The following is a 26,297-nucleotide window of genomic DNA, read 5'->3' as shown; positions in this document are numbered from 1 at the left end:
CTAGTATTAAATACTGTGCCTACATGCCTGATGATTATGGTGATACCTTTTCTATTCTAGATCATATGCAGAGGGATACCGAACATGATGAAAGTCTTTGTATATTTAATTCATTTTCTAAGTAGTTAATGAATGTGCCTATAAGACAAAAGAATAGCTGCCTTAAGTGCCATCTTTATTTTGCTTTCCATATGCCCATCCTGTTGCCTATTGTGATGGGTAGGTTAATGCGTCAACTGGGCCAGGTAATTGTGCCCAGTTGTTTGGTCAAGCAAGCACTAGGCTAATTGTCTTACAAGGACACTTATGGGTTTTAGTCATCAGTAAGTTTACTGCACAGAGGATGATTACATCTATATCAGTTAGGGAGAATGCTGTCAGCAATGAGTGACGCTTTATCCAATCAGATGAATGCCTTAAATTGGGAAGTGATTTCAGCATTCAGAGAGAAAATCCTAGCTCATCTCTGTACAGCCAGCATCTCCCAGAAACTCATCAAGGACCTTCATTGGACTTTCATTGGAGACCTTGGTTTAGAGCCTGCCTGCGGGACCTGGACTTGTGCATCCCATGGTCACCTGCGAGAATCTTACAAATCTCATAGTATTTACAGATATCTCCTGTTGATTCTGTTTCCCAAAAGAACCCTGACTAATTCAATCATTGAATCCGAATGGATTAAATTCTGCAACCCAAAGATATAGGTTGACAGAATGGATAAAAAACATGAACCATCCATATGCTGCTTACAAGAGACTCACCTTAGACCCAGGGATACAAACTAGCTGAAAGTGAAAGGTTGGAAAAAGATGCTCCAAGCAAATAGTAACCAAAAAAGAGCAGGGGTAGCTATACTATACTAATATTGGACAAAACAGATTTTAATGCAAAAAAAAGTTATAAGAGAAATAGAAGGTCAGTATATATTAATACATGGGACAATCCACTAGGAAGATTTAACAGTCATATATTTATATATTTATAAATTATTTATTTATATATTTAGGGTGTCCCAAAATACATGAGACAAATTCTGGCAAAACTGAAGGTAGAAACAGACATCTGTAAAATAATTGTTGGAGACTTCAACACACCACTCACATCATTAGATTGAACTAGAGAGAAGATCAACATGGAAACAGAGAACTTAATATGATAAATGAGTTAGACCTACAGCCAAATACAGAATTTGGTACTGGAGAGTGGGGTCATATGCCTATAATTACCAAAATGCTGGAATGGTTTTATAAATGGGTATTTATAAGGGGTATTTTTTTTTTTTTTTGAGGAATTGTGAGTGAGATACTTAGTAGAAAAGACCTATAGAGGTTTGAAGAGACTGTTTATGAGGCCTTAAAAGTAAATGATAAAACTATTATTGGAAACTGGAGGAAAGGCGATCCATGTTTTAAAGTTGCAGAGAACCTATCAAGATTGACTCCCAATGTTTTATGGAAGGCAGAATTTGAAAATGGTGAACCTTGGCATTTAGCTGAAAAACTTTACAAAGTAAACTTGGAGAATGTGGCTTGGCTTCTCCTTGCAGCTTATAGCAAAATACTAAATGAGTGAGATAAGCTGAGGACTGAATTGTTGGACACAAAGAAACCAGAAACTGATTCTGAAAATTCCAAGCTTCTGGAAATCAAGCCCCCAGACAACAGTGCCCCATTTGAAGACTTAAACTAAACTTGGAACTTGTAAATCAGGATTGAAGACGCAGTTATCTAGGAAAGACTTGTGGAAAGACTTACTGTCTGATGGCTTGGACTCCTGCTTTCTGCATGTTAAACCAACAAACTTTTTGAGAGAACAAAATCACTGTCAGCCTGGACTACAAGGGACATGGAAAGGAGAGATTGAAGAACAAATAGCTTTAAGAGGAAAATCATGGAAGCTGAGATCTGGAATAAAGACACTGCCTTAGGCCAAAAGAGGAACCCCACCCATGTGTACAGAGAGGGTGAATTTGCCCCAGCAGTTGAAAAGGGTGGATGTTAGCGCCTGATGTTCTGAGAGAGTTTTGCTGCCCCAGGGTACAGAGAGGGCGGACCACATTTCCCAAGGATTAGGGAGGTTAAGGTCACCACCCCATAGGTCTGAGAGGGGTGGAACTGTCCCCCATGGATTAGGGAAGGTCAAGTGGTCCACTCATTGCTCTGAGAGGGTTGAGCCTGTATGCCAAAGTTAGGGGGGATGTTGTCTTCACTTCACTGTAGTATATGAACTATAATATTATTATAACTAAATTTGCATTTGAAAAGATGCTAATAATTAAATTCCCTAAATATTTTAATGCATTTCCCTAACCACCTCAAAAGGAGAGAAAATTCACAAATGCAAGGAAATTTTTTAAAATGCTCAATATAGGAGCAAATTATGCAAAGATGAAAACTAGTAGGCTTTGTATGGATGGACAAATTTAGAAGCTGAAGATAAATAGGAAGCAGCATTATAGGGGTTTTTTTTCCCTCTATATTATAACCCAAACATGAATTAAAAGTAAAAAAATAGGACTACAAAATATTAAGATGTGTAAAGAAGCAAAAGCTCTGTAATAAGATCTTTTAAAGTATTATTCAGATCTGGAGGTTCATATGCCTCAAATAATAATATCTTCAAAAATTATGTCCTGACACCTTAACAAAAGAGAATCAAAGTAAAGACAACAAAACACATTAATTTCCTGAGTATTTGCTGTGGAGTTAACTAATAAACACAAAAAGGGACTGGAATGAAATTGGATCCCTACTTCACACCATTTACAAAAGTTAACACAAAATGAATCAATGACCTAAACATAAGAACTAAAACCATAAAACTCCTATAACAGAGGGGCAAATCTTTATACCCTGAATTAGGCAATAGATTCTTAAACATGACACCAAAAAGCACAAGCAAAAAAAGAAATAGATAAATTAGACTTCATCAAAACGTAAAACTTTTGTGCATCAAGAACATTATTTAAGGGAAACGGACTTGGCCCAGTGGTTAGGGCGTCCGTCTACCACATGGGAGGTCCGCGGTTCAAACCCCAGGCCTCCTTGACCCGTGTGGAGCTGGCCCATGCGCAATGCCGATGCACGCAAGGACTGCTATGCCACACAGGGGTGTCCCCACGTAGGGGAGTCCCACGCGCAAGGAGTGCGCCCGTAAAGAGAGCCGCCCAGCGCGAAACAAAGTGCAGCCTGCCCAGGAATGGCGCCGCCCACACTTCCTGTGCCGCTGACGACAACAGAAGTGGACAAAGAAACAAGACGCAGCAAATAGACACAGAGAACAGACAACCGGGGTGGGGGGGCAGAATTAAATAAATAAATAAATAATCTTTTAAAAAACCAAAAACCTTATAGAAGAACAATCAGTCAAAAGGTAAAAAGGATGTATAAAAGCCTTTAGATTATGTTCATTTTGAAGGAATGTAAAAGAATGCATATGAAAACAGGGTGATGTGAATGGAAAACAGATGTCTTTTTAATTATCTAGAAAAAAAGAAAATAATTTTGCATTAAAATAAGACATGACTGGTTGTGCCAAGATGTGAAAGAAGATAGTAAAAAACAAATTCGACAGTATAATATAAGGGTAGAAGGACTAAGAATAAGTGTACTTTATTTGTCTGGGTTTATAATACCTACCAAAAGAAAAGAACATAAAGGGAGAAATGAAATATGTAAAAATTTTTACAAAATTGGTTAAATGTGATGGATTTACTCAAAAGGAATAAAGGCTTATAAACTCTTTTAATGCAAAATCTTTCATGAATAATATACAAATAGAGTAAAACTAATATTTGATTTTATTTCTGTTAAAATATTTATAGCAAATCTTATGGCTTTTATATTTTGTCTTATGACCATGCTCTTTGATTTTGTCTTTCCCAAATTCAGCTGTTAAGATGTCTTTCACACCTACAAAATCTTTTGGTTTATTCTAAATGGCCATTATGTAACACAAAGATTTGATTCCTTCACCTCATTAAAAAATGGATTATTGAAATTATTAGCCTTGTTTAGCATTCTTCAACTTTAATTAACTCAAAACTATTGTGGGAACTCTTTCCTTCACTAAACTTGGATTAAAAGAAAAAAGAAACTGACAAATCCAAAGAGACATTCACCCTTCCTAGGTTAACCATATATACATAAAACATGTTAAAAATAAATATGCTTCTCTATTTGTGTATCTTTCAAGTTTAAGGAAACAAACATTCATATACAAAGATGGACGCAGCAGCTATCGACAAAAAGATTTTACCTCTAGGTGTAAATAAGCTTGTCAATCGGTGACATTCATAATTACACTGTATGGGATAAACGAAAAGCCTTGAGCTTTGTCAACAAACATCCTTCCTATTCATAGCATGGCCTAACTTCCAGGATAATCAGTGACTAAATCCTTATAAAACTGTTTACTATGTATTTTACCAGAATAGAAGATTCCATTTTCTTCCATTCTGATAGTGCTGGTTGATATAATAAATTAACCAAAGCCTATATAAGACTATAAACTTAAAATCTACAAGTGGCTTCTGCTTCTTCCTAAAGCTCCTTGCTATAAACTAAAGCTCTTGTAGAAGATCTAACAAAAGAATTTCAGCAAAGGTTTGTGTCATACACTCATAACTACTTGTAATATAGAGAATAATTACAGGTGTCACTGACATCACTGCTATGGACAGAGATTGTGGTTGAGTCAGGATTTCTAGTACTATTTTGGTACAGAAACAGAAGACAATGTGAATAAATTGTTAACATCCAAGACCATCAGAATACAATCTCCGAGATGCCAGAAGACACTGAATACCACAGACTTCATATGAGTTGGTCCTCTATTCTCCGGTTTTTTTCTTCTCTCTCTTGGCTGGATTAGGATTGTAGACTGTTCACAGACAGCTGTGTCCTTTATTCTCCGTACTATTGAGAACTTTATCATTGGCAATTACCAAATATATGACTAACTCTTTACAGACACTGGCAAAAGTGAACAATGCATATCCAAATTAAAGTAAAAAATTATTTGGTGACTGAAGGAAATCCAAATAGATTATGGGACATTATTTCAAACTTTAATACTAATTCCTGTCTAAGACTTTTGTTGTAGGTGCCAAGTATGTAATCTCCAGAATCTTGAATGCTGCTATGCAGCTGCTGTCATGCCAGATAATTCAACAAATGATCATCTAAGAAAAATAATAAATGGCCTGGTGCTTGTTGAGGTCAAAATGACTACCATCAAAAACTTGATAAGCAATCTCCAACTGTCAAACAACAGTGGAGATCTTGACTGATCATCTCACACAAATGGTCAGACCTCAGCTTAGCTGAAGAATGATCTGAGCCGGAGATTGAGAATTGAAACAGAAACCACAAGCTGTTTACAAAAGCTCAGAAAAACATGATGGCTTGCAAAACAAACTGAACCAAATCAAACCAGCATGCAACACAGACTACCTAAATTCAAAACTTTTTTTAACCTTAGCCCATTCAGATCCATACGTTCCAAGACTATAGACAAATTGATCTAACAGTAATTCTTCAGGGACTCATGTGTACTAAAGGTGAAACCACTGACTCTTCCAGCAATTTGCTTAAATTACATTTTCCCATCAATCCCTTCCACCCTAAAATCACTCTGAATAACCTCTCAGCTCTAAACCCCTATGAAGTACTCTTTCTAACTCGCTCCTTTGAGAGGCCCACAGTGTTTTCTGGTGTATGTTATTTCTTGCAACAGCAAGTTAAACAAACATATTCCTGGTGGTCTTTTGGTGGGATTTAATTGGGAACTAATTGGTGGCTGAAGTTTAAGGATAGGATGAAGACTTTTTGATATATGCTTTTTTGAATTTTATACCATTTATTATATTTTTATTACTTATTCAAAAAATAAAATTAGAATTTTAAAAGTATATATATATTTTTTAAGTTAATTTATCAACAGTAATGTTATTAGTATCCAATCTGGCTGCATCTTACCCAGGAATCAGAGTATTGCTGGATGTCAGCAGAATGAAAAATTCACCGTCTGTTTTCACAAGGGTAGGCAGATTACAGACCACTAACAGATCATCAATATATCATCAACAGATCTCTGTGTCAAATTCAAAGTCCTTTCCGTTTGTAAACTAAATCTACATCACCCAGCAGTTAGGGGTGATAACAAGCTTTACAGTTAATGTGCATAAAATGTTTAAGCATCTATAAAAATAAAATTTAAAGATCCTTCAACTTCTTGTTAAAACCTCATAAATGGAGCTATACTTGATAAATGTGGCTTTTACTGTGCTGTAATTAGAGTGAAGTTTTTAAGTTATTTTTAAACCTTTTCTGGAAAATTTCCAGCACAGAATTCACAAAAATAGAACAGCATCATAAATACGCATGTAGTATCAATTATCAACCTTATGCTAATCTCCAAACTATTCTTTCCTTAATTTATAAAGACTTCACTAAATTAGAGGTAATTTATACAAAATGCAAAATAATTTTTTAAAAACTAAAGAACACAAAAGAAAATCACCAAAATAAAAAATAAAAAAACAAAAACAAGTCTCTTAGAATCCCAAAGATAACCGCCATTAAAATTTTTGTATATATTAGTATTTTTTGTGGTTAAACATATATTTTATAATTAGTTATACTGTATTTGTAGTCTGCCTTTTTAAAAATTTAGTAGTGAACTACTTGTGGTAGGCTGAATTATGTACCCTGGAACATGTTCTTATTCTTAATCCATTCCTGGTGGTATGAACCCATTGTAAAATGGACCTTTTGAAGATGTTATTTTAATTAAGGTATGGCCAACTGAAACAGAATGGATCTTAATCTGAATTACCGGAGTTTTTATAAGCAGAGGAAATTCAGTAATAGTAACAGAAGCCAATGCAGAAGAGTAGAAGCTAGAAGACAATGGAACCCAGAAAAGAAAGAAGAGGCCACCATCTGCACTGCCACATGACAGAAAAGCCAGGGGGCACTGGCAGCTGGTCCCAGAACATGACAGTCTTCAGGGAGAAGACACTTGAGTTTGGATTTCTCCTAACCACAGAACCAGGAGCTAATAAATTTCCATTGTTTAAGTCAATCCATTGTATGGTATTCATTTTAGCAGCTGGAAAATGAAGACATTACTAAAATTTTCTCATGCCAATAAATACTCTTCTACAATGTAATTTTACTTTTAAGGGTATAATATTCAGAGTCTACATCATGGAGATAAAATAATTCACCTAAATAATCTGCTATTAGTAAACATTGCAATTATTTTTGTTTTTTTTGTTATAATGTGGCAACAAACATCTTTGTTCATACATCTTAAAGCTCAGATGTTTATTGGTCATTTGTATGTGTCTTTTTTATCTATAAACATCATATCCTTTACTTACTTTTCTTTTTGTATTTATGTGTGGCTAAAAATATACCCACATATTAAAGCTAACAGTAACCCCTTGTCATATACACTGCAAATATTTTTCCCTAAAGCATCCTTTTTAAAAGAAAGCATTACAACTCCAGACAGTATTTCAAAGAAATTTGTTATCCTTTTAAAGCAAACTACTGATCTCTAGTTCACAGGAAGTCTCCATTTAGAAGTCTCTATTTAGACTTTTAATTTTGCAACAGCCTATCAACCTGCACACTCATTTTAGCCAAAACATCATTTGAACTAAACCCTGTATTAATTTTAGTGTATAGTTTCCACAACTTACTTCATGTATTTGTTTGAATAAGCTTTATTGAGGTTTATGTACAATAAACTGCATCTACTTAAAATGGACAACTCAATGAGTTTTGACATATGTATACATTTGTCAAACTGCTAACCACAATCAAGATATGGAATATTTTGATCAAGCCAAAAAGATTCCTCTTGCCCCTATGCTGTCCATCCCTCGCTCTGACCCCAGCACCAGTCAGCCACTGATCTGATTTTTGTCACTACATATCAATTTGCATTTTTATAGTTTTAGATAAATAGAACTGTACAGGAGATCATCTTTGTGTCTGGCTTCTTTCACTAAGCATAATGATTTTGCAATTCATCCAAGCTTTTGCTGAGTAGTATTCAATTGTATGAATATAACACTTTATGGTTTTCCATTTACCTATAGGATATTTCCCCTTGGTGACTGTGAGAAAAGCTGCTAAACATCTGTGTATAAATCTTCTGTGTTTACATTTCTCTTGGGTAAATATCGAGTAGAATGGCTGGGTGGTAGGGAGGTATATAATTAACATTTTAAAGAACTGCCAAATAATTTTCCCAAGTAGTTACATAATATTCCATCCCCACCAGCAGTGTATGAGAGTTCCAGTTACTTCACATCCTGAACAAAACTTGTTACTGTCAGTCTTTTTAATTTCAGTCATTCTAATAGGTGTGTAGTAATAGGTGTGTAGTAGTATCTCCTTCATTTCGTTGATGAGTAGATGATGAATATCTTCTTGCATGCTTGTTGGCCATTTGTATATCTTTGTTCATGACTTGTCTGTTCTAATTTTTTACCCATTTTTAAAATCCACTGTTTGTCTTATTAGTGGGTTGCAAATTCTTTACAGTCTGGATACAAGTCCTTTTTGTAAGACCTAATAGTATGAATATTTTCTTCCACTTTGTGGCTTGCCTTTTTGTTTTCTTAACAGTGTATTAGGGAAGCGAACTTGGCCCAGTGGTTAGGGCGTCCGCCGACCTCATGGGAGGTCCGCGGTTCAAACCCCGGGCCTCCTTGACCTGTGTGCAGCTGGCCCATGAGCAGTGCTGATGCGCGCAAAGAGTGCCATGCCACACGGGGGTGTCCCCCATGTAGGGGAGCCCCACGGGCAAGGAGTGCGCCCTGTGGGGAGAGCCGCCCAGTGCAAAAGAAAATTCAGCCTGCCCAGGAATGGCACCACACGCACAGAGAGCTGACGCAACAAGATGACGCAACAAAAAGTGACACAGATTCCCATGCCACTGACAACAAAAGAAGGGGACAAAGAACATAATAGACACAGAGAACAGACAACTGCGGTGGGGGGAGGGGAGAGAAATAAATAAATAAATCTTAAAAAAAAAAAAGACGTTCAGATTATTTAAAAAAAGTGTATTAGAAGAGCAAAAGATTTTAATTTTGATGAAGTCCAATTTTTAGTTTCTATGGTTCATGCTTTTTCTAGGAAAACTTTGCCTACTCCAAGGTCACAAAGATTTCCTCCCATGTTTTATTTTATTTAATTTATTTCTCTCCCCTTCTCCCCCCGCCCCAGTTGTCTGTTCTCTGTGTCTATTTGCTGCGTGTTCTTTGTCTGCTTCTGTTGTTGTCAGCGGCACGGGAATCTCTGTTACTTTTTATTGTGTCATCTTGTTGTGTCAGCTCTCTGTGTGTGTGTCCCCATTCCTGGGCAGGCTGCACTTTCTTTTGCGCTGGGCGGCTCTCCTTACAGGGCGCACTTCTTACACGTGGGGCTCCCCTAAGCGGGGGATGCCTCTGCGTGGCACGGTACTCCTTGCGTGCATCAGCACTGTGCATGGGCCAGCTCCACATGGGTCAAGGAGGCCCGGGGTTTGAACCGCGGACCTCCCATGTGGTAGACGGATGCCCTAACCACTGGGCCAAGTTTGCTTCCCTTCCATGTTTTCTTTTAGAAGTTTATAAAAACTATAAGTTTTATCCCTTAACATTTAGGTCTATAGCCCATTCTTTTTTTTTTTAATCAATTTTATTGAAACATATTCATAAACCATATACTTTATCTAAAGTGTACAATCAATGCCATTTGGTATAATCAAAGAATTGTGCATTTATCACTTCAGTCAATATTAGGGCGTTTTCAGTACTACAAAAAAAAGAAAAAAAGAAAAAAAAAAAACAACAAAAAACAAAAACAAATGAACACAAAAAACCCTGTCCCTTAGTAGTTACCTAATCTTTTTATCCTTCCCCTGCCAAATATAACTGCTAATCTTTTTCCACCTCTGTAATTTATTTGTACTTATATTTTGCATAGATGCACTCGAACAATATATAGTACTTTTTGTGTAGTTTCTTTTGCTTAGCAGCCTTCCTTTTTTTTAAATTTATTTTTTACCATTGCTGGAAGATTATTACTATACGCCACTGTCCATAGTTTGCTTTGGTTATATTTTTGCCCAGATATCACCCTAGTATATAACATTAACATACATTTGTTCTCTTTCACAGAAAAACATTCTTATATATGCACTATTAACCACATTCATTTTTTACAAGTTTGCAATGCTAAACAGTCCCATGTTTCATTTTACCTTTTCTATGGCCCATTTTCAATTAATTTTTGTTTAGGGCAATGATCAAGTTTCATTTTTTTCCCACATGGATATCCAGTTATTCTAACACCGTCTGTTGTAAAGACTTTCCTTTCTCTGTTGAATTGCTTTGTCAAAAATCAACCAGCCAAGGGAGGCGGATTTGGCCCAATGGATGGGGCATCTGCTTATCACAGGGTTCAAACCCAGGACCTCCTGACCTGTGTGGTGGGCTGGCCCATGCACGGTGCTGATGCGTGCGGGGAGTGCCCGCCACACAGGGTTGGGCCCCACGCACAGGAAATGCGCCCTGTAAGGATAGCCTGGTGCTGCTGACAAAAATGCAAGCAGACACAGAAGAACACACAGCAAATGGACACAGAGAGCAGACAACTGGGGCGGGGAAGGGGAGAGAATTAAAAAAAAAAAAAAAAATCAACCAGCCATATATATATGGTTCTATTTCTGGACTTTATTCCATTCCACTGATCTGTATGTCCATCCTTTCATCAATACCATGTCTTGATTATTGTATCTTTACTATAACTCTTGAAATCAGGTAGTACGAATCTTTCAACTTTGTTCTTCCTTTTAAAAATTGGTTTGGCTATTCTCTAGTCCTTTTCACATCCATGTAAATTTTCATATCAATTTAGCTCCTCAATTTCTATAAGAAATCTTGCTGGGATTTTGACTGGGATTGCATTGTATCCATAAATCAATCTGCAAGTTTTCACATGATTAAGAATAATAACCAATCTATAAAATGATTTTTTGGGGGATGGGTATGGTTATAAAGGGATAACACAGAGAGCCTTTTAGTACAGATACAGTGTTAATTGTTGTGATTACACAAGGCCACACATGACAAAAGTACATAGAGCTCTACACACATATACATATGTGTACAGGAGTACATGTATAATTTGTAAAATCTGAATAAGCTCTATGGATTGTGGCAATGTCAATTTCTTGGTTTGGTATTACACTGTGGTCCTGTCAGATGCTGAGGGTCTGCTGCCTTTTCACAGTCAAATACAAGCCTACTACTACAACGTATTTTGGCTATATGAAGGATACATATTTTCGGGTAAATATACCTGAAGTCCGATGCAGATCAGCATAAAAGAAAAAAGGCCACACTGGTGAGAATGACCATTTAATCCTGCAGTAAGTCTGAGATAAACTTAAAAGTTATTGATCTATAAGCTATGATTTTTAGATTATTATGTGGTCTTATCTTTATGGGACACCAGGATTTACCTATATAGCTATGTCTGTTCACTACAAATAACCCTGCTTTCATTCCTATTTTAAGCCAGCAAGCCTGTCCTACTTTTGCAGACTCATTTCTTAATCTACTCACCTGCCTTTCAAATCATAAACCAGTTAAACACTGTTGAAGAGGTTATATTAAATATTATCATTGAAAGTCATATGTTTCTTTCACATCCTTCCACAACTAATTAGAATAAGTAATTTTATTTAAAAGATATCACCTAGCTCTTTGAGATTAATCTCTCTGTTCACTGATAAGTCACAGAACTCATTTTCAAAGTATTTATTTAGGAACTGGCCATTTTAGAACCAATTAAGTAATAACCATCATCAGTCTGACAGAAACAATAACTTCTGTAATGACACAATATGTTTTCAATAGAAGCAGTGCATAATAATCAAAAAAGCCCAACTTCCTTCCATGGATAAATCCACTAATTACCTTACTGCAGCATCCATTAAAACCACCCAGGGAAGCGGACGTGGCCCAGCGGTTAGGGCATCCGCCTACCACATGGGAGGTCCACGGTTCAAACCCTGGGCCTCCTTGACCTGTGTGGAGCTGGCCCATGCACAAGGAGTGCTGTGCCACGCAGGGATGTCCTGTGTAGGGGAGCCCCACACGCAAGAAGTGTGCCCCGTAAGGAGAGCCGCCCAGCGTGAAAGAAAGTGCAGCCTGCCTAAGAATGGTGCCGCCCATACGGAGAGCTGATGCAACAAGATGACGCAACAAAAAAGAAACACAGATTCCCATGTTGCTGACAACAACAGAAGCGGACAAAGAAGAAGACGCAGCAAAATAGACACAGAGAACAGACAACCCAGGGGGGAGGGGAGAGAGAGAAATAAATAAATAAATAAATCTTTTAAAAATAAAATGAAACCACCCAAAAGCCTTATGTCACAAGACTAAAATGTGTCTAGGCACACATAAAAACACACAACCTAAATCTCACCTCCTTAGGCTACTTATCTCAAAGTTTAAACTTTAAAGAAGTATCAGTTTATAGAGTGAGCAGTCAAGCATTTTATACCAGATAAAGGCTACACTTTAGTCATCTATTCCTCAGTGGTATTAGTCATAGGAAGGAGCGCTATAGTTCTAATTTTGTCATAATTTGGGGAGGCTATTATATGTTATACTGTGTTCATACTTTTCAAGACCCTATTTAAGTTTTTAGGTATAACCAGAAATGTGTCCCATGGACTAGGAACTATGCATTTGTTTGTAAATACATGATTTCCAAATTCCATCTATACTACAGAAAAAGAAATTTTTATTATTTTTCTTAAGCATTTTAGGTTTAAATTCTTTCAAAAGCTAAGGAGACTTTCAAGGTTGGAAAATATGAAATACAAAACTGTTAAATAATTTCACATATGCCACTTAAAGTAAAATAGGTCAAATCTCACCAAGATTTAAGATTAACTCTTAAATAAATAATAAACATTTATTACACGCCCCGATGGGCACTGTGCTAAGTATTTCACATATAATATGAAATGCAATCTTTAAATTCTGAGGTAGATACTTTTTACACTTGAGGCAAAGAAGATAAGTCACACAGCTAGTAATCAGCAGAACCTGTGCTCTTGTCGACACTGTCTTCCATAAAATAAGTTTCTGATGCTTTCACTTACACATTTACCAAGCACAGAACAATATGCTGGGCACAATATTCAGCATTAAGGATGCATAGCTCTTGCCCTTGAAGAGAACAATCCAGGTGTGAATAAAGGACATGAAAATAAGTAAAGAGATTCGTAAAACAGCATGAGTTTGCTCATGGGGGCACATAAAAGGCAGTATCTGGAGAAAGCCACAGAAGCAAGAAGATGGAAACAACTAATCTACAAGAAAAGGGAGAGACCAGCAGATGCCACCACATGCCTTGTCATATGACAGCAGAGTCAGAGGCAGCCAGTCTTTGGGAAGAAAGTATGGTCTTTGGGAAGAAAGTATCACCTTGATGATGCCTTGATTTGGGTATTTCCCCAGCCTCAAACTGTAAACTGATAAATTCCCATTGTTCAAGCTGACCCATATCAAAGTATTTGCTTTAAGCAGCCTAGTAAACTAAAACAGATTTTGGTTCCAAGAGAGTGAGGTACTGCTGTTGCAAATACCAAAAATGTGGAAACAGCTTTGGAATTAGGTAATGGATAGAGATTGGAAAAACTGTGAGGCACTTGACAGATAAGGCTTAGATTGCTTTGAAGAGACTGCTGGTAGAAATATAAAGGCTAAAGGTACTTCTGATGAGGCCTTGGAGGAAAATGATGAATGTGCTACTGGAGACTGGAAGAAAGATGATCTTTGTTTTAAAGTGGCAGAGAACTTGGCAAAATTGAGTTCTGATGTTGGATGGAAGGTAGAACTTGAAAGGGATAGCTTGGATATTTAGCCGAGGAGATTTTCAAGCTAAGTATAGAAAGTGCAGCCTGGTTTCTCCTTGCAGCTTATAGTAAAATGGGAGAGGAAAGGGACAAGCTAAGAACTGAACTCCCGGGCACAAAGAAAGCAGAAACTGATGGTTTGTTAAATTTTGTGTTTCTGGAAAGTGAGTCCCCAGAGAATAGTGAGGGTTTAACTGAACCAGTCAGCAATTTCCATGGCAGTCAGGATTGGAAATGCAGTTATCCAGGAAGGATCTGTGAAAAGTTATTTTGTCTGATAGTTGGACCCCTGTGCTACATGCAAAACAAACAAGTTCTTTGTGTGATCTGTATGAAAGGAACCACTGCCAGCCTGGATTAAAAGGGACAGATTGAAGGAAAAATCACTTCAAGGGCAGAACAATGGAAGCTGAGGTCTGGACCTAAGCCATCTTCTCAAGCTAAGAGAGAGGGTCCCCCCATGTGTGTGGAGGTGAGTCTGCCCCAGCGCTTGGAGAGGGCAGGCCTTCTGCCCTGTTCTCAGGAAGAGTGCTACCACTCCAGTGTTTCCAGAGGGTGAAGCCTAATCCCTAGGGATTTTGCAGAGGCTGGCCCTCACCCCAGTGTTCTCAGAGGTTGGAGCCTTCACCCCAGTGTTCGGGGAAAGCACAGCGGCTACGCAAGCATGTGGGAGGGGTGGGGCTGCCACTTCATCAAGCCCTGAGGACAAAACTTTGTTCCAAGGTTGACTCTGAGACCTTGAAATCTAATGGAGAATGCCCTGCTGGGTTTCGGAATCGTCTGTGACACAACCCGTTTTCTTTCCAACTTCTCCTTATGGCAATGGGAATGTTTGTCGTATGGCTGTCCCTTCTTTGTATTATATACTGGAAGCAGTTAACTTGTTCACTAGGTTTCACAGGTCCACAGACAGAAGGGAATTGTGCCCCAGGACAGACAACACCTATAACCAATTTTGATGAGATTTTGTACTTAGTATTGTTATTAAAATGACTGAAGGCTTTTGGGATATTGTGATGTAATTAAAGAATCTTGCATTTAGGGAAAAAAACATCTCTTTGGGGTCCAGAGGATGGAGTGTACTTTGTAGTATGTACCCAGAAAAACATGTTCTTAAAGTTAATCCATTCCTGTGGATGTGAACCCATTGTAGGTAGGACCTTTTGATAAGGCTACTTCAGTTAAGGTGTGACCCACGTCAGCCAGGATGGATCTTAATCGTATTACTCGAGTCCTTTAGAAATGAAATGAATAGAGAGAGAAAGAGAAAGTCACAGAAGCTAGAAGCTGAAATCAACGGAAGCTACAAAAGAAGGGAGAGACAAGTAGGTGCTGCCATGTGCCTGCCCATGTGGCAGAGAAGCCAAGAATTGTTGGCAGCTGGTCTTCAGGTAGAAAGGACCCCTTTGGTGATACCTTGATTTTGACATTTTCCCAGCCTCAGAACTGTAAGTGAATAAATTCCCACTGTTTGTAAACAAACAAATAAACAAAAAAGGCAATATCCATTTTTCTAATGATGATGATAGTAGCTAACATGTATTGAACACTTACTATGTGCCAATCACTGCTCTATGTGAAGTTTATCTGTTACATTTTGAGCTAAATTTTATTATCCCTTTTCTACAGATAGGGAAACTAAGGTAAAACAAGGGTAAGTGATTTGTCCAAGGTCATCCAACTCAAAAAAGAGGCAGAATTTGAATCCAGGTATGCCTGACTTCCAAGCCACTATTCTGTATAGTTGCCTAGGCAGAGAAGTTAACGCTTCTTAGAAGTTGTCTTAGCTAAATCTTGAAAGATAAATAGGGTATAGTCAAGTTGGAGGACAAGAGTCTAAAAAGAAGTAACACAAAGAGCACATTCACAGAAGTAAAACAACATGGCACATTGGGAACTATAAGCAGTGGAAATGAGGAGGAGGAAGTCAATCACAAAGTTAGAAAGGTTTACCACCAGGGGAACTGCACATCAAGCAAAGTTAGAATTTGCCCATAGGCAGGAAGTGCTCATGAAGGATTTTAAGCAAACAAGTAATTCTTTACACTATTCACAAATCAAGGCAATGTGGAGAGTAGATAAATAGCCCTAGCAGGAGGCTAATGGTATAAGAAATGAGAGAGGGCGCTGAAGATAGTTATGCAGGCAAAAGTCGACAGAATTTCGTCTGGTTGAAAATGGATCTGAAGTGCAAGGGAGAGGAAAACATCTGGTTTGACTCTCAATAGTTTGTTAGGCATCTGAGCCAATGACTAAATGAGTGGTGTCATTTACAGGAATAGGAAATACATTTAGAAAACCCTTTCTGCCTCCTCCACTCATTAATGCTTCTACTATTTATTTTATCCTTATACAACCTTTTCACTTCAAAATCTCCAATAAAATAAAAACATGGCTGTCTCACTTTCTACATTATCTATTTGTGCAATATTTGAATTGGCTATAATTTTTTTTAAACATAGAGCAATAAAATAATATTGTCCCCTTAATGGAATCACTGTCAGCTGCTCCAGTGTTTCCAGTTACCCCTTCACTTCCACCTTTTCTTCATTTTACCTCTTTCAATTCTCTGGCACTTCTAGTTTACTTATCTTAATCGACTGCATTCCCCACCCCCCATTCTTACTTCTCTGTGTTTTTCTGTATAACTGAAACAATCTCTTTTTCTGCATCAGCTGTAACATACTGTATTAGTCAGCCAAAGGGGTGCTGATGCAAAACATCAGAAGCCTGCTGGCTTTTATAAAGGGTATTTATTTGGGGTTGGAGATTACAGATATAAGGCCATAAAGCATAGGTTACTTCCCTCACCAAAGTCTATTTCCATGTGTTGGAGCAAGATGGCTGCCGACATCTGCGAGGGCTCAGGCTTCCTGGGTTCCTCTCTTCCAGGATCTTGCTTCTCTCTGGGCTCAGGGTTCCTCTCTTCCCAGGGCTTGCTTCTTTCCAGGATCAGGGTTCCTCTCTTCTTGGGGCTTGCTTCTCTTTCCTCTGTGCACTTATTTCCCAGGGCTCCAGTTTAAGACTTCAGCATCAAACTCCAACATCAAAACTCCAACATTTAAAAACCCTCCAACTCTGTCCTTTGCCATGCCACTTATCTATGAGTTCCCACCCACCAAGCGGCAGGGACTCAACACCCTATTGGCACAAAAAGTATATAATCCAATATAATCTAATATGCCCAGAGGAAAAGACCAGTTTACAAACATAACCCAGTGTCTATTTTTGGAATTCATAACTATATCAAACTGCTACGCATACTAACAACTCATTTTCTCCTATTTAGCTTTCCCTGATGAGACACCACTGAAACCCCAAATGTAATTTCCAAACCTACTTGTCCTGAGGCATTTCTCAGTTGTACTCCCTTTTCTTTCCTCAATTTTATATTTTGAAAACTTAAATCCTATAAAAAAGTGAAAGAATGGTAAAACGAATACCCATATGTCCTATACCTAAATTCACAATGGTTAAAACACCATTTTTGCTTTCTCTTTTTAGACATAAGTAAATGTTTTCAAACCATTTGAAAACAAAGTGCAGACATCATGACATTTTAAGCTAAATACTTCATCAGATATTGCCTAAGAATAAGACCTGTAATAACCACAGCATCGCATCATCATACCAAACATTTAACATTGATACAATATTATCTGATATATATTCAGAAACTCAGAAAGTGGGTAGAGATCAAGATAAAAGAATTACTCCTTGCAATCACTTGAGTTTCTAACTCACTGATACAAATCCCAGTGGTGATGCTTCAGTGCACATGGGTTGTTCTGGAGCAAGGGTTCTTAACCTTTTTTGTTCTACGGACCCCTTCGCCAGTCAGGTGAAAACTACGGACACCTTACTAAGTCCATACTATATTATGTATTACTTAAAATATATCACACGCACACCAACACATCCCCACAAGGTTTTTTTTGAATTTCAATTCAAGCACACGGACCCCTTGTTAAGAATCCCTATTTTATTTCTTTTTTTTTTTTTTTAAGATTCCCTATTTTAGAGCCTTAAGGAAATGTTACTTTCAAAGTCAAGAAGAAACAAGTGAGCATCTATTATAGTACATTGTAGATGACATTCAATAAACATTTAATAATTATTGAAATCCTAAGAACTTTTAAACATAAAAGAACAACTTCAACTACTAGAAAAGAAATCAGCAGTCAGGCAATTACTAGACAGAGCTGTATTAATCTTTGCATTTTTAACCATGGGATTCTACCCAGATAGCCTTTATATTGTAGAACTATTATTTTCCTGACCGAGAATGTTTTCCTAACTTATGTTATAATTTCATAAACTTCTTAATTTTCATGTTTTTCAAGTGTTAATGATTTCCCTATTAACTACTAATGTAGTAAGTGATCTGTAATTAAACTATCAAGTTTTATAATACTAACTTGTCTTAAGCTTTTCACATGTTATACCATTTCCACAACCCAGTGCTTCACAGGGTTGACTTATTAGCTCTATTTTGCAGATGAGAATATTAAAGGGGAAAAAAAACTAAGTAAAAATGCAAGGTTAAAAAAAAAAAAAAAAGGGTAAGGTCACAACTAGACCCCAGAATCAGGAGTTAAAACCTTGGTTTTCTAACTACCAGTCTAGTGCTCCTTCGTTTAAAGTGATACTTTAAATGATTTAAGTGTCATTTAAGTGATACTTTAAAAATATATAAACCTCTCCCACCCACCCACTCGCCTCCAAGATTTGTTCAAACAAAACAATTAAGTAGTCTTCAAAGTCAGCAGGAAATGACAGAACCAAAAATAACGGGTGTGGTCTCGCCTCTGAAAAAGCTTTCAAGCTGCGAATAAATTCAGACAACTCTGGCCATATAGATAGAATCAGACCAGTATAACCTCAGTTATATATACAGGGGCACCTTACTTTATTAGAAAAAACTTCAACTATTTGAATCTCCGGAAAGCCCAGAAAAAAGCAACATAAGTCGCCAAGAAGCCAAAATTACTGTGGTCAAGTTCTTATGCTGAAGTTTTTATATACTAGAAATATACATTCTAAGGACCTGATCATTCACGTTGCATTTATTCGGATAATCTTAAAAGTACAATTCATGCAGTAATTTGTAATCTGCTTCAGAAAAATTTGGATCACGCAGACTGTGAGGCTGATGTTCACTTAACTATGAGTATGCCTAGCAATAAACCATTACTGGCATTTTAAACATGATTTTATTTCTATATTTAAGGGTTGGAAAGGGTCATTAAAATATTTCCTTTATATTTTATGGCAAGTTATGATGGAAATCACATTCTACAGTAGTGGGATTTCTCAAGGTCCGAGGACTACCACTAAGCTTCACTCAGATTCTATTTATTCTGATTTGACACACAATTCTGGTTTATCTGGTTGCCCTGCCTATCTTGGTTTAAGTGGCAGATAAGAAAGCAGGAAGGGCATATTTTGACAGAGAACAACACTGGAGATAGAGGAACTAAAAACAAAAAGTACTAAAAAAGTATAGCTGAGACAAGTCATTTTAGAACATAAGGAAAATTTCTAAAGCCTTATATAAGGAAACACACTGGCCATATAAACAGCACAGGGCAGCAATTAATGTACATAATGATGACCTTGATTAATCAAAAAAGGTCATGCTTAGTATATTCAGAATCTTGGGAGGGTTATATACTTTTAATGGGCTATATACTATAAAGATTTATATGAAAATGATCAAAATAATTTAGCCATTAAAGGGATAAGCTTTGGTTATATGAAAAATGCACTTAATTCCCTGAGTAGATAAATTTCAAAAACCAATTATTTTTACTACATATTGAGTGTCAACATGTATGATGGTGTAAGAGAAAACTCTTAAGTTGCACAATAAAATTATCTAGTGTAGATAATCAACATTTATGATGCTTGTAGTTTTGGAAGAAGTAACAAACTAAAATTCTTCCCCCTCACTCAATATTCAATAAAAACAATGTATTCTTGTCACCAATCTTTGTTTTCTTTCTCCTTCTAATACCAAAATGGAAAAAAAAGTTAAGTATTTCAACAGTTTTCTCCCCTCCTAATGCTAACCCCTTCATCCAGAGTCCACTAAGGCAGCTAGCCTCGGTACATTCCCTTGCTTTCAGACTGTTAACACTCAAGATAGAGAGGAAGGGTGTGGTGTTTAAGTTTTAAGGTTGAACAAAAGAAGCATATTTATCAGAGGTTATGTTTAACAGATCTCTAAGAGCAAAACTACAATGTAAAACCCTACAGCAATCAGTAAGGAACACTTCTTGCTTTGTTCTTATAACAAAAAAAAAATCTAACACAGGTGGACATCTGAATCAGAGATCATCACTCTCCAAGTCTCTGTGGTCAAAGGGAAAATAAAATAACATCATTTCAAGAGATCTGTAAAATCCCTCTAGCATCATAAAATCGATTTATTTGCATTGATTCCACCATATTAAGTTTCTTTTAATAATAACAAGTCTGGCTTGGGATGGTCCAAAGAAAGTGTACCAAAGGTACGTGGTATCTGTGTTTAAAAAAAAAAAAAAAAAAAAAGGGAAGAAAAATCTAATCCTAAAAAAGGGGGGAGGGGCGGAAAGATGTCACTTGGAAGAAGAGTCTACTAAACTCCCTGCCCACGTCGCCCCAGACCCAAGGTAAGACACCAGAACAGAGAAATCGTTTCTTTCCAAGTTAATTAATTAATTTAAAAAGGATGGGGGAGGAAGGAAACCCTCTGTCCTCCTGGGAGACAAACGTACGGGAGGTAAACGACCCCTCTCCGCTCTAGGGCCACCGGTCAGGTGAACGGAGTCCGGGGGTCCCGTCGAGCTGCTTCCCCCGAGGCCCCCGCCCGTCCGCAGCCCCTCCGGGTCCCCGAGCCTCGCTCCCGCCTCCCCCTGCGTCCTGCGGCGGCTCCTCCGCTCCCTCCTGCCCTGCCCCAGCCTTCGCCCAGCCGAGGGCCGCTTCCCGGGGTCAAGGAGGGAGGCCGGCCCGGGTGGCACCTTTGACGACGCGTTCGGTAGTGGAGAGGTGGAGGCTGCTTCCAGACATGGTCCCTCGGCCTCCTTCCCGCTCCCGGCGAGGAGCAGAGCCGCGCCGCCGCCGCCTCGGCCGCCTTCGGGCCCCGCGCTCTCGGCTGCCCGCGGCCAGTCAACCGGCCGTGCGCCGACCCGCCTCCTCAGGGCCGCCCGGGTGCGACGAGGCGGCCGCGGCAGCCCCGGGCACGAACTCCGCGGACAGGCCGCGGGCCCACCGAGCGCCCCCTCCCCGGTCGTCAGGGGCTACGGCCGCCAAGACCGAGCCGAGCGCGACCGCGGCTCTGAGAGGCGACCTGGGCGGCCGCGGCTGCTCGCGGCCCGGCGCGGCTGCGCGCACGCGCACTTCCGCGCGCTGCGCGCCCAACTTCCCGGCGGCCCCGCGCGCCGGGGCCCACGCGCGGCCCCGCGGCTCGAGCCGGTCCGGCCGCCGGACCTCCCGGCCCTGGGCCGCCGCTGGCATGGGCATCGCCCACCCCCCCCCCCGGGGGCCGTCGGCCCGCGTGGCTGCCGTCTGCGCACGCGCGCTGCTTCTCCCCGCGCTGGGGTGGCCCGCTTCGGACAGTTCATTTTCACCGACTCTTTAGTGCTCGACCTTCAGCTGACTCCCTAGCCTTTGCCTGCGCCTCTCTGGCCTGTGGCGCCTAAATTCGGCCCCGACAGCCGGCACCGAAAGCCCCAGGCAAGCAGCGGCCATCTTGGGCCCGGCTGGAGCGTCCCGGCGGCTGTTCTCCCGAGCCCTGAACCTCCCCGCGGCTCTCACCCTGCGGCCGACTTAGGGAGAGACCGCGTCCCCTCAGACCTTCCACGCGGAGGCGTCCTGGCCTCTCCTCTAGGTCTCCCCCCCGCTTGGTCCCTAGGAGTCGTTTTCAATCTGCCCGTGCTCTTTTCCTCAGGTTACCCTCCCCCATTCATCAAACCCAAATATCTAAACTCCCTTTTTAATATTTTTCTCTTGCTGCTTGAGGGCAGTGAGTACAGTGAAAGGGACATTCGCGTCCGTCCTGTTCCAATCCAGTAGTTGGGGTCCGTGGTTCCCGAGGTGGACCCTTGTGTGACCCGCCGCCTCCGCACTCCCGGGGGAAGGGACTGGACCCTCGAGCCCCGCGTGTCACCCGCCTAGCTGGAAGCCACCCCCTCCCTCCCTGGCGCGGGAAACAGCCTGCCTCGGGTTACTGGGGAACACCAAGGGCAGGCGTCTGCAGGAATGCTTAAGCATCTGGCGCATCTCTAGGTTAAAAACTGACCCTTTACTCCTCTTAAAATGTAGCCCTAGAATAGAAACCGTCTTACTACAACTGTCTTCACTCATCTAATATAGTGCCTGGCCTTGATGTTTGCAATGATAATGGAAATAGTGAAGGTATATGCAAATTATAGGCAAATTTAAGTTACTCAGTGTCCAATAAGTAGTCTTATATGCTTCATATAAATTTAATTTTAAAAAAATTCAGTTCCTTAAGTGCACTAGTCACATTTCAAGGGCTCAAGTATGCCTTAAGTTTAACTCTCCATTAATATAGATTTACACATTGGGAGAGGACTTGGGAATATACACTGGAATGAGACCGCGAAATCTCTCACCTTTGACTTAAGGCCCAAGTGCTCCTAGAAAGCAGGAACACTTTAGGGGATGAACAGGGATTTATTTTTGTTTTCATGAGTCTTGTCTTCAAACTTCCACCCAAGAAAATTGTTCAGATTTCCTAAGGAAATTCTTGATTTAAGGACTAATCAGAACCCCACACCTCTCAAAAACAGTAAATCTAACAGAAATAAATTGGGTTCTCTGGTATAACAGATGATAAAATTCATCTGGAAGAACATAAATAGGATAGCTAAAAACAAAAAAAAAAATTAAGCAAACATTGCAAGTCAATGTGAAGGGATAGATTATTCAAAAATGGTAGTGGGAAATTTGCTGTTCCATAATATCAAGTGAACCTGGTTTAAAGAATCACATGTAAAAAATAAAGCTTTTTAAAATCTAGAAGAAAACGTAAAAGAAGTTATCCTATTGGATAACTGGTAATTCCAGAACAAATAGATGCCAAAAGATGCTGTCACCCACCACCAACGCCTAAAAGGCATGCATGCATTTCTCAGACAAACTCAGTGAATTCAGGTAAGGACTTTTTTTTTTTTATAAAGAGTATTTATTTGGGGTAGGAGCTTACAAATACCAGGCCATAAGCATAAGTTACTTCCTTCACCAAAATCTATTTTCACGTGTTAGAGCAGGATGGCTGCCCACGTCTGTGAGGGCTCAGGCTTCCTGGGCTCCTCTGGGCTCAGCTCCTCTGGTTTCTCCACAAGGTCAGCTGTAGACTATCAGGTGAATGGCTCTGTCTCTCTCCCGGGGGTTTCTGCCGTGTCTAAGGAGTCGTCTCTATTCCTCTGTGTTCTTCTCCTGGCCCAGGTCCTCTCGTTTCTCTTTCCTCTGCCTGCTGACATCCTGGGGCCCCAGCTTAAGACTCATAGAGATGCTGTAAAGCTTAGAAGAGTTCCTGGCATATAACAAATACTCAGTAGATGTCAGATATTAGCTGTGACAAAGAAAAAAAGCACCTCAGAAGAAAAAATGAAGAAAATGAAAGGGATCCTAATTTCTTCAAAGCACTAAAGTCTTCACACCCACAGCAACTAGAGATAAGGACTTTCTAAGCATAAAAATAATGGAAGGAATCACAAAAGATTGTCATAGGCCATAGACAAATGGATCATAAAAGAATAAGATATAAGGCACTAAACATTAAAAACTGTTCAACTTCAGTAGTAACAAAAAATGCAAATTAAAACAAGATGCCATTTTTCACATAACAAATTGGAAAACATTTTAAAAGGTGACACTCTTGATTAAATTATAAACTAATTGTAAATGAACACAACTTCTCCAGAAAGGAATTTGGCAGTATCAATCAAAGATATATGTATGCCCAATGCAGAGAATCACAACATCATTAGTCATCAGGGAAATTAAAAATAAACTACTTTGCTAGCCAAATGGAATAGCTAAAAAGACTATCAATACCAAGTGTTGAAAAAAAAGTAAACTGAGATTCTCTTACATAGCTGGTGGGAGAGTAAAATGGTACAACTACTTTGGAAAACAGTCTGATAATTTCTTATACAGTTAAATATACACCTGCTCTATGACCCAGTAATTCTACTCTTAGGTATTTTACCCAAAAGCAATAAAAACATATCTACACACACACACAATGTGCCAACAAATGCTCACAATGACTTTATTCATAACAGTGTCAAACTGGTAACAACCCAACTGTCCATCAAGAGATAATGGATAAACAAATTATGGCATATCTGTACAACAGAATTGTTCAGTGATAAAAAGGAGCTAATTATAGATACACTGATACATGCAACAATATGGAAGAATCTCAAAAACATTGTTGAACAAAAGATAAAGTACATATATGGTTTCATGTCTATTGAAAAGTGATTAAATGAAGTATACAATTGGATGCTTTATTCAATTATGAAATATTTCAGTTTAGAAAAATATTTGATGTGAAAAAAGCCTCAGGAGGTCCACATCTTGTTAACAAACAAGATAACATATGCAAAAGATAAAACACTACAAAGAAATATTAATGGAGTCCTTCATTTAGGAAATATTAATTAGGTGCCTACTGCGTGCCAGGCACACTGTGGTGTGCAGGTGGTGAACTGAAAGACACAGTTCATACCCTCACTGAGCACAATCTGATAAGGAAAAAACAATGTTAATAGTAGCCATCTCTTGGTGCTGAGATGAGTCACTTTTTAAAAGGAATAATTTTTTATATTTTGCAAAATTTTTATGGTGAGAAAGCATTACTTTATCATTGGGTGAAAATAAAGAAAAGATCTCTTTTCTTTTAAAGTCCCATTATCCAGGGCTATTTCCAGTAGCACTGAACATTCTTTTGGGGAAACTTTTTAACTATTTCTCTGACCAGAACAGAACAAAACAAAATATCTAGAGCCATTCAATGAAAACTCTAAGTTCCTCTTCCAAACAATTTTTTCTTTATGGAATAACACTTAACCTTCGTAGGTGATGGTGTGCCACTTTTGAGTCATCACATTGTCAGTTCTCAGCAACAATTGGATAGCTCTGTTTCATCCAGCTTGTATACGTGTCCACCTGACCAGGGTGAGGAATCTTTTATCTAATTGGTGAATTTTAAATCTCTTTCCTTTTACTTTCTGCACTGGTCAGAATTGACACAAATATTTGAAATTACCAAAAATTCATGTCCAACTGGCATTTCTACCAATTACTTCAAATCTAGGTTTCCATCTTACTGGGCTTGTGAAGCTTGGCATATTTCCTTATGAAACTCCCTAAGTACTTCACAAACCTTTATTAATGGCCAGCTCCTCTGAGAAAGCTCAGAGGAGCTTTTAATTTAACAAAAGTACTTTTAATTTAACAAAAGTACAGGGAATCCTTGTTTCTACGGTTGCATGAAAGTAACTTGGCTGCAGTTGTTTGTATGAAGACATTAAATATTAAACTCTGTTCTGAAGGCAAGAGAACTACAGAATATTTTAAAAATAAATCTAGTATAAGCATTTTAAAATTAGCTACACAAAAAGGTATTTTATAGTGCATAATCTCCAATTTTAATGAAAAGCACACATAGATGGTTTTATTAATAACATGCACTAACCATATTTTAGGCCTATCTCCCTATCAGTGATTTTTATTTTAATTAAATTATCTTGACATGGACCCCCAAAGTTGTGAAGTCTAAAATAATTAGTTAGTGCAGGTAAGAACATTTTTTTTGTAGTATGCAAAACATGGCCCAAACCAACATCCTACTAATAAAAGCCTGATATCAAATGAATAATCTCATTATACACTTGTAGGTGAAAAATACTATCAAAAGTTCTGTGAACAGGTAAATCCATTTACAGGTTGATATTCAGTCTTTTGGGCAGTGTACAAACCTCAACAATGCTTATCCCTTGTATAAGAAAATCTGATATTGGAAGCAGATTTGGCTCAACTAATAGAGTGTCTGCCTACCATATAGGAGGACCAGGGTTCAAACCTAGGGCCTCCTGACCCATGTGGTGAGCTGGCTCACACGCAGTGCTGCTGTGTGCAAGAAGTGCTGTGCCAGGCAGGGGTGTCCCCCATGTAGGGGAGCCCCATGCGCAAGGAGTGCACCCCTCAAGGAGAGCTGCCCCGCATGAAAAAAGTGTAGCCTGCCCAGGAGTGGTGCCGCACATACGGAGAGCTGATACAGCAAGATGATGCAACAAAGAGACACAGATGCTCGGTGCTGCCAACAAGAATGTGAGCAG

The 26,297-nt window shown here is 39.0% G+C and overlaps 1 protein-coding gene across 5 annotated transcripts in view; it reads right to left on the bottom strand.

Moving 5' to 3' along the window:
- The window catches only part of PPP3CC (protein phosphatase 3 catalytic subunit gamma), a 135,305-nt gene extending 113,993 nt beyond the window's left edge, over positions 1-21,312 (bottom strand). The window contains exon 1 of one of the 5 annotated variants that reach the window (XM_058289899.1): positions 20,943-21,312. In XM_058289899.1, coding sequence (XP_058145882.1) covers positions 20,943-20,991 — 49 coding nt within the window. In that variant the 5' untranslated portion in view covers positions 20,992-21,312. Of the gene's footprint in view, positions 1-16,752; positions 18,412-20,942 lie in introns of those variants that run through there. The other 4 variants (XM_058289897.2, XM_058289895.2, XM_058289900.2 and 1 more) reach the window with 4 other exon arrangements.
- Positions 21,313-26,297: the final 4,985 nt, after the last annotated feature.

The sequence above is a fragment of the Dasypus novemcinctus genome, chromosome 29, assembly GCF_030445035.2.
Source record: "Dasypus novemcinctus isolate mDasNov1 chromosome 29, mDasNov1.1.hap2, whole genome shotgun sequence".
Classification (NCBI taxonomy): domain Eukaryota; kingdom Metazoa; phylum Chordata; class Mammalia; order Cingulata; family Dasypodidae; genus Dasypus; species Dasypus novemcinctus.
This window is presented reverse-complemented; position numbering and strand designations above follow the sequence as displayed.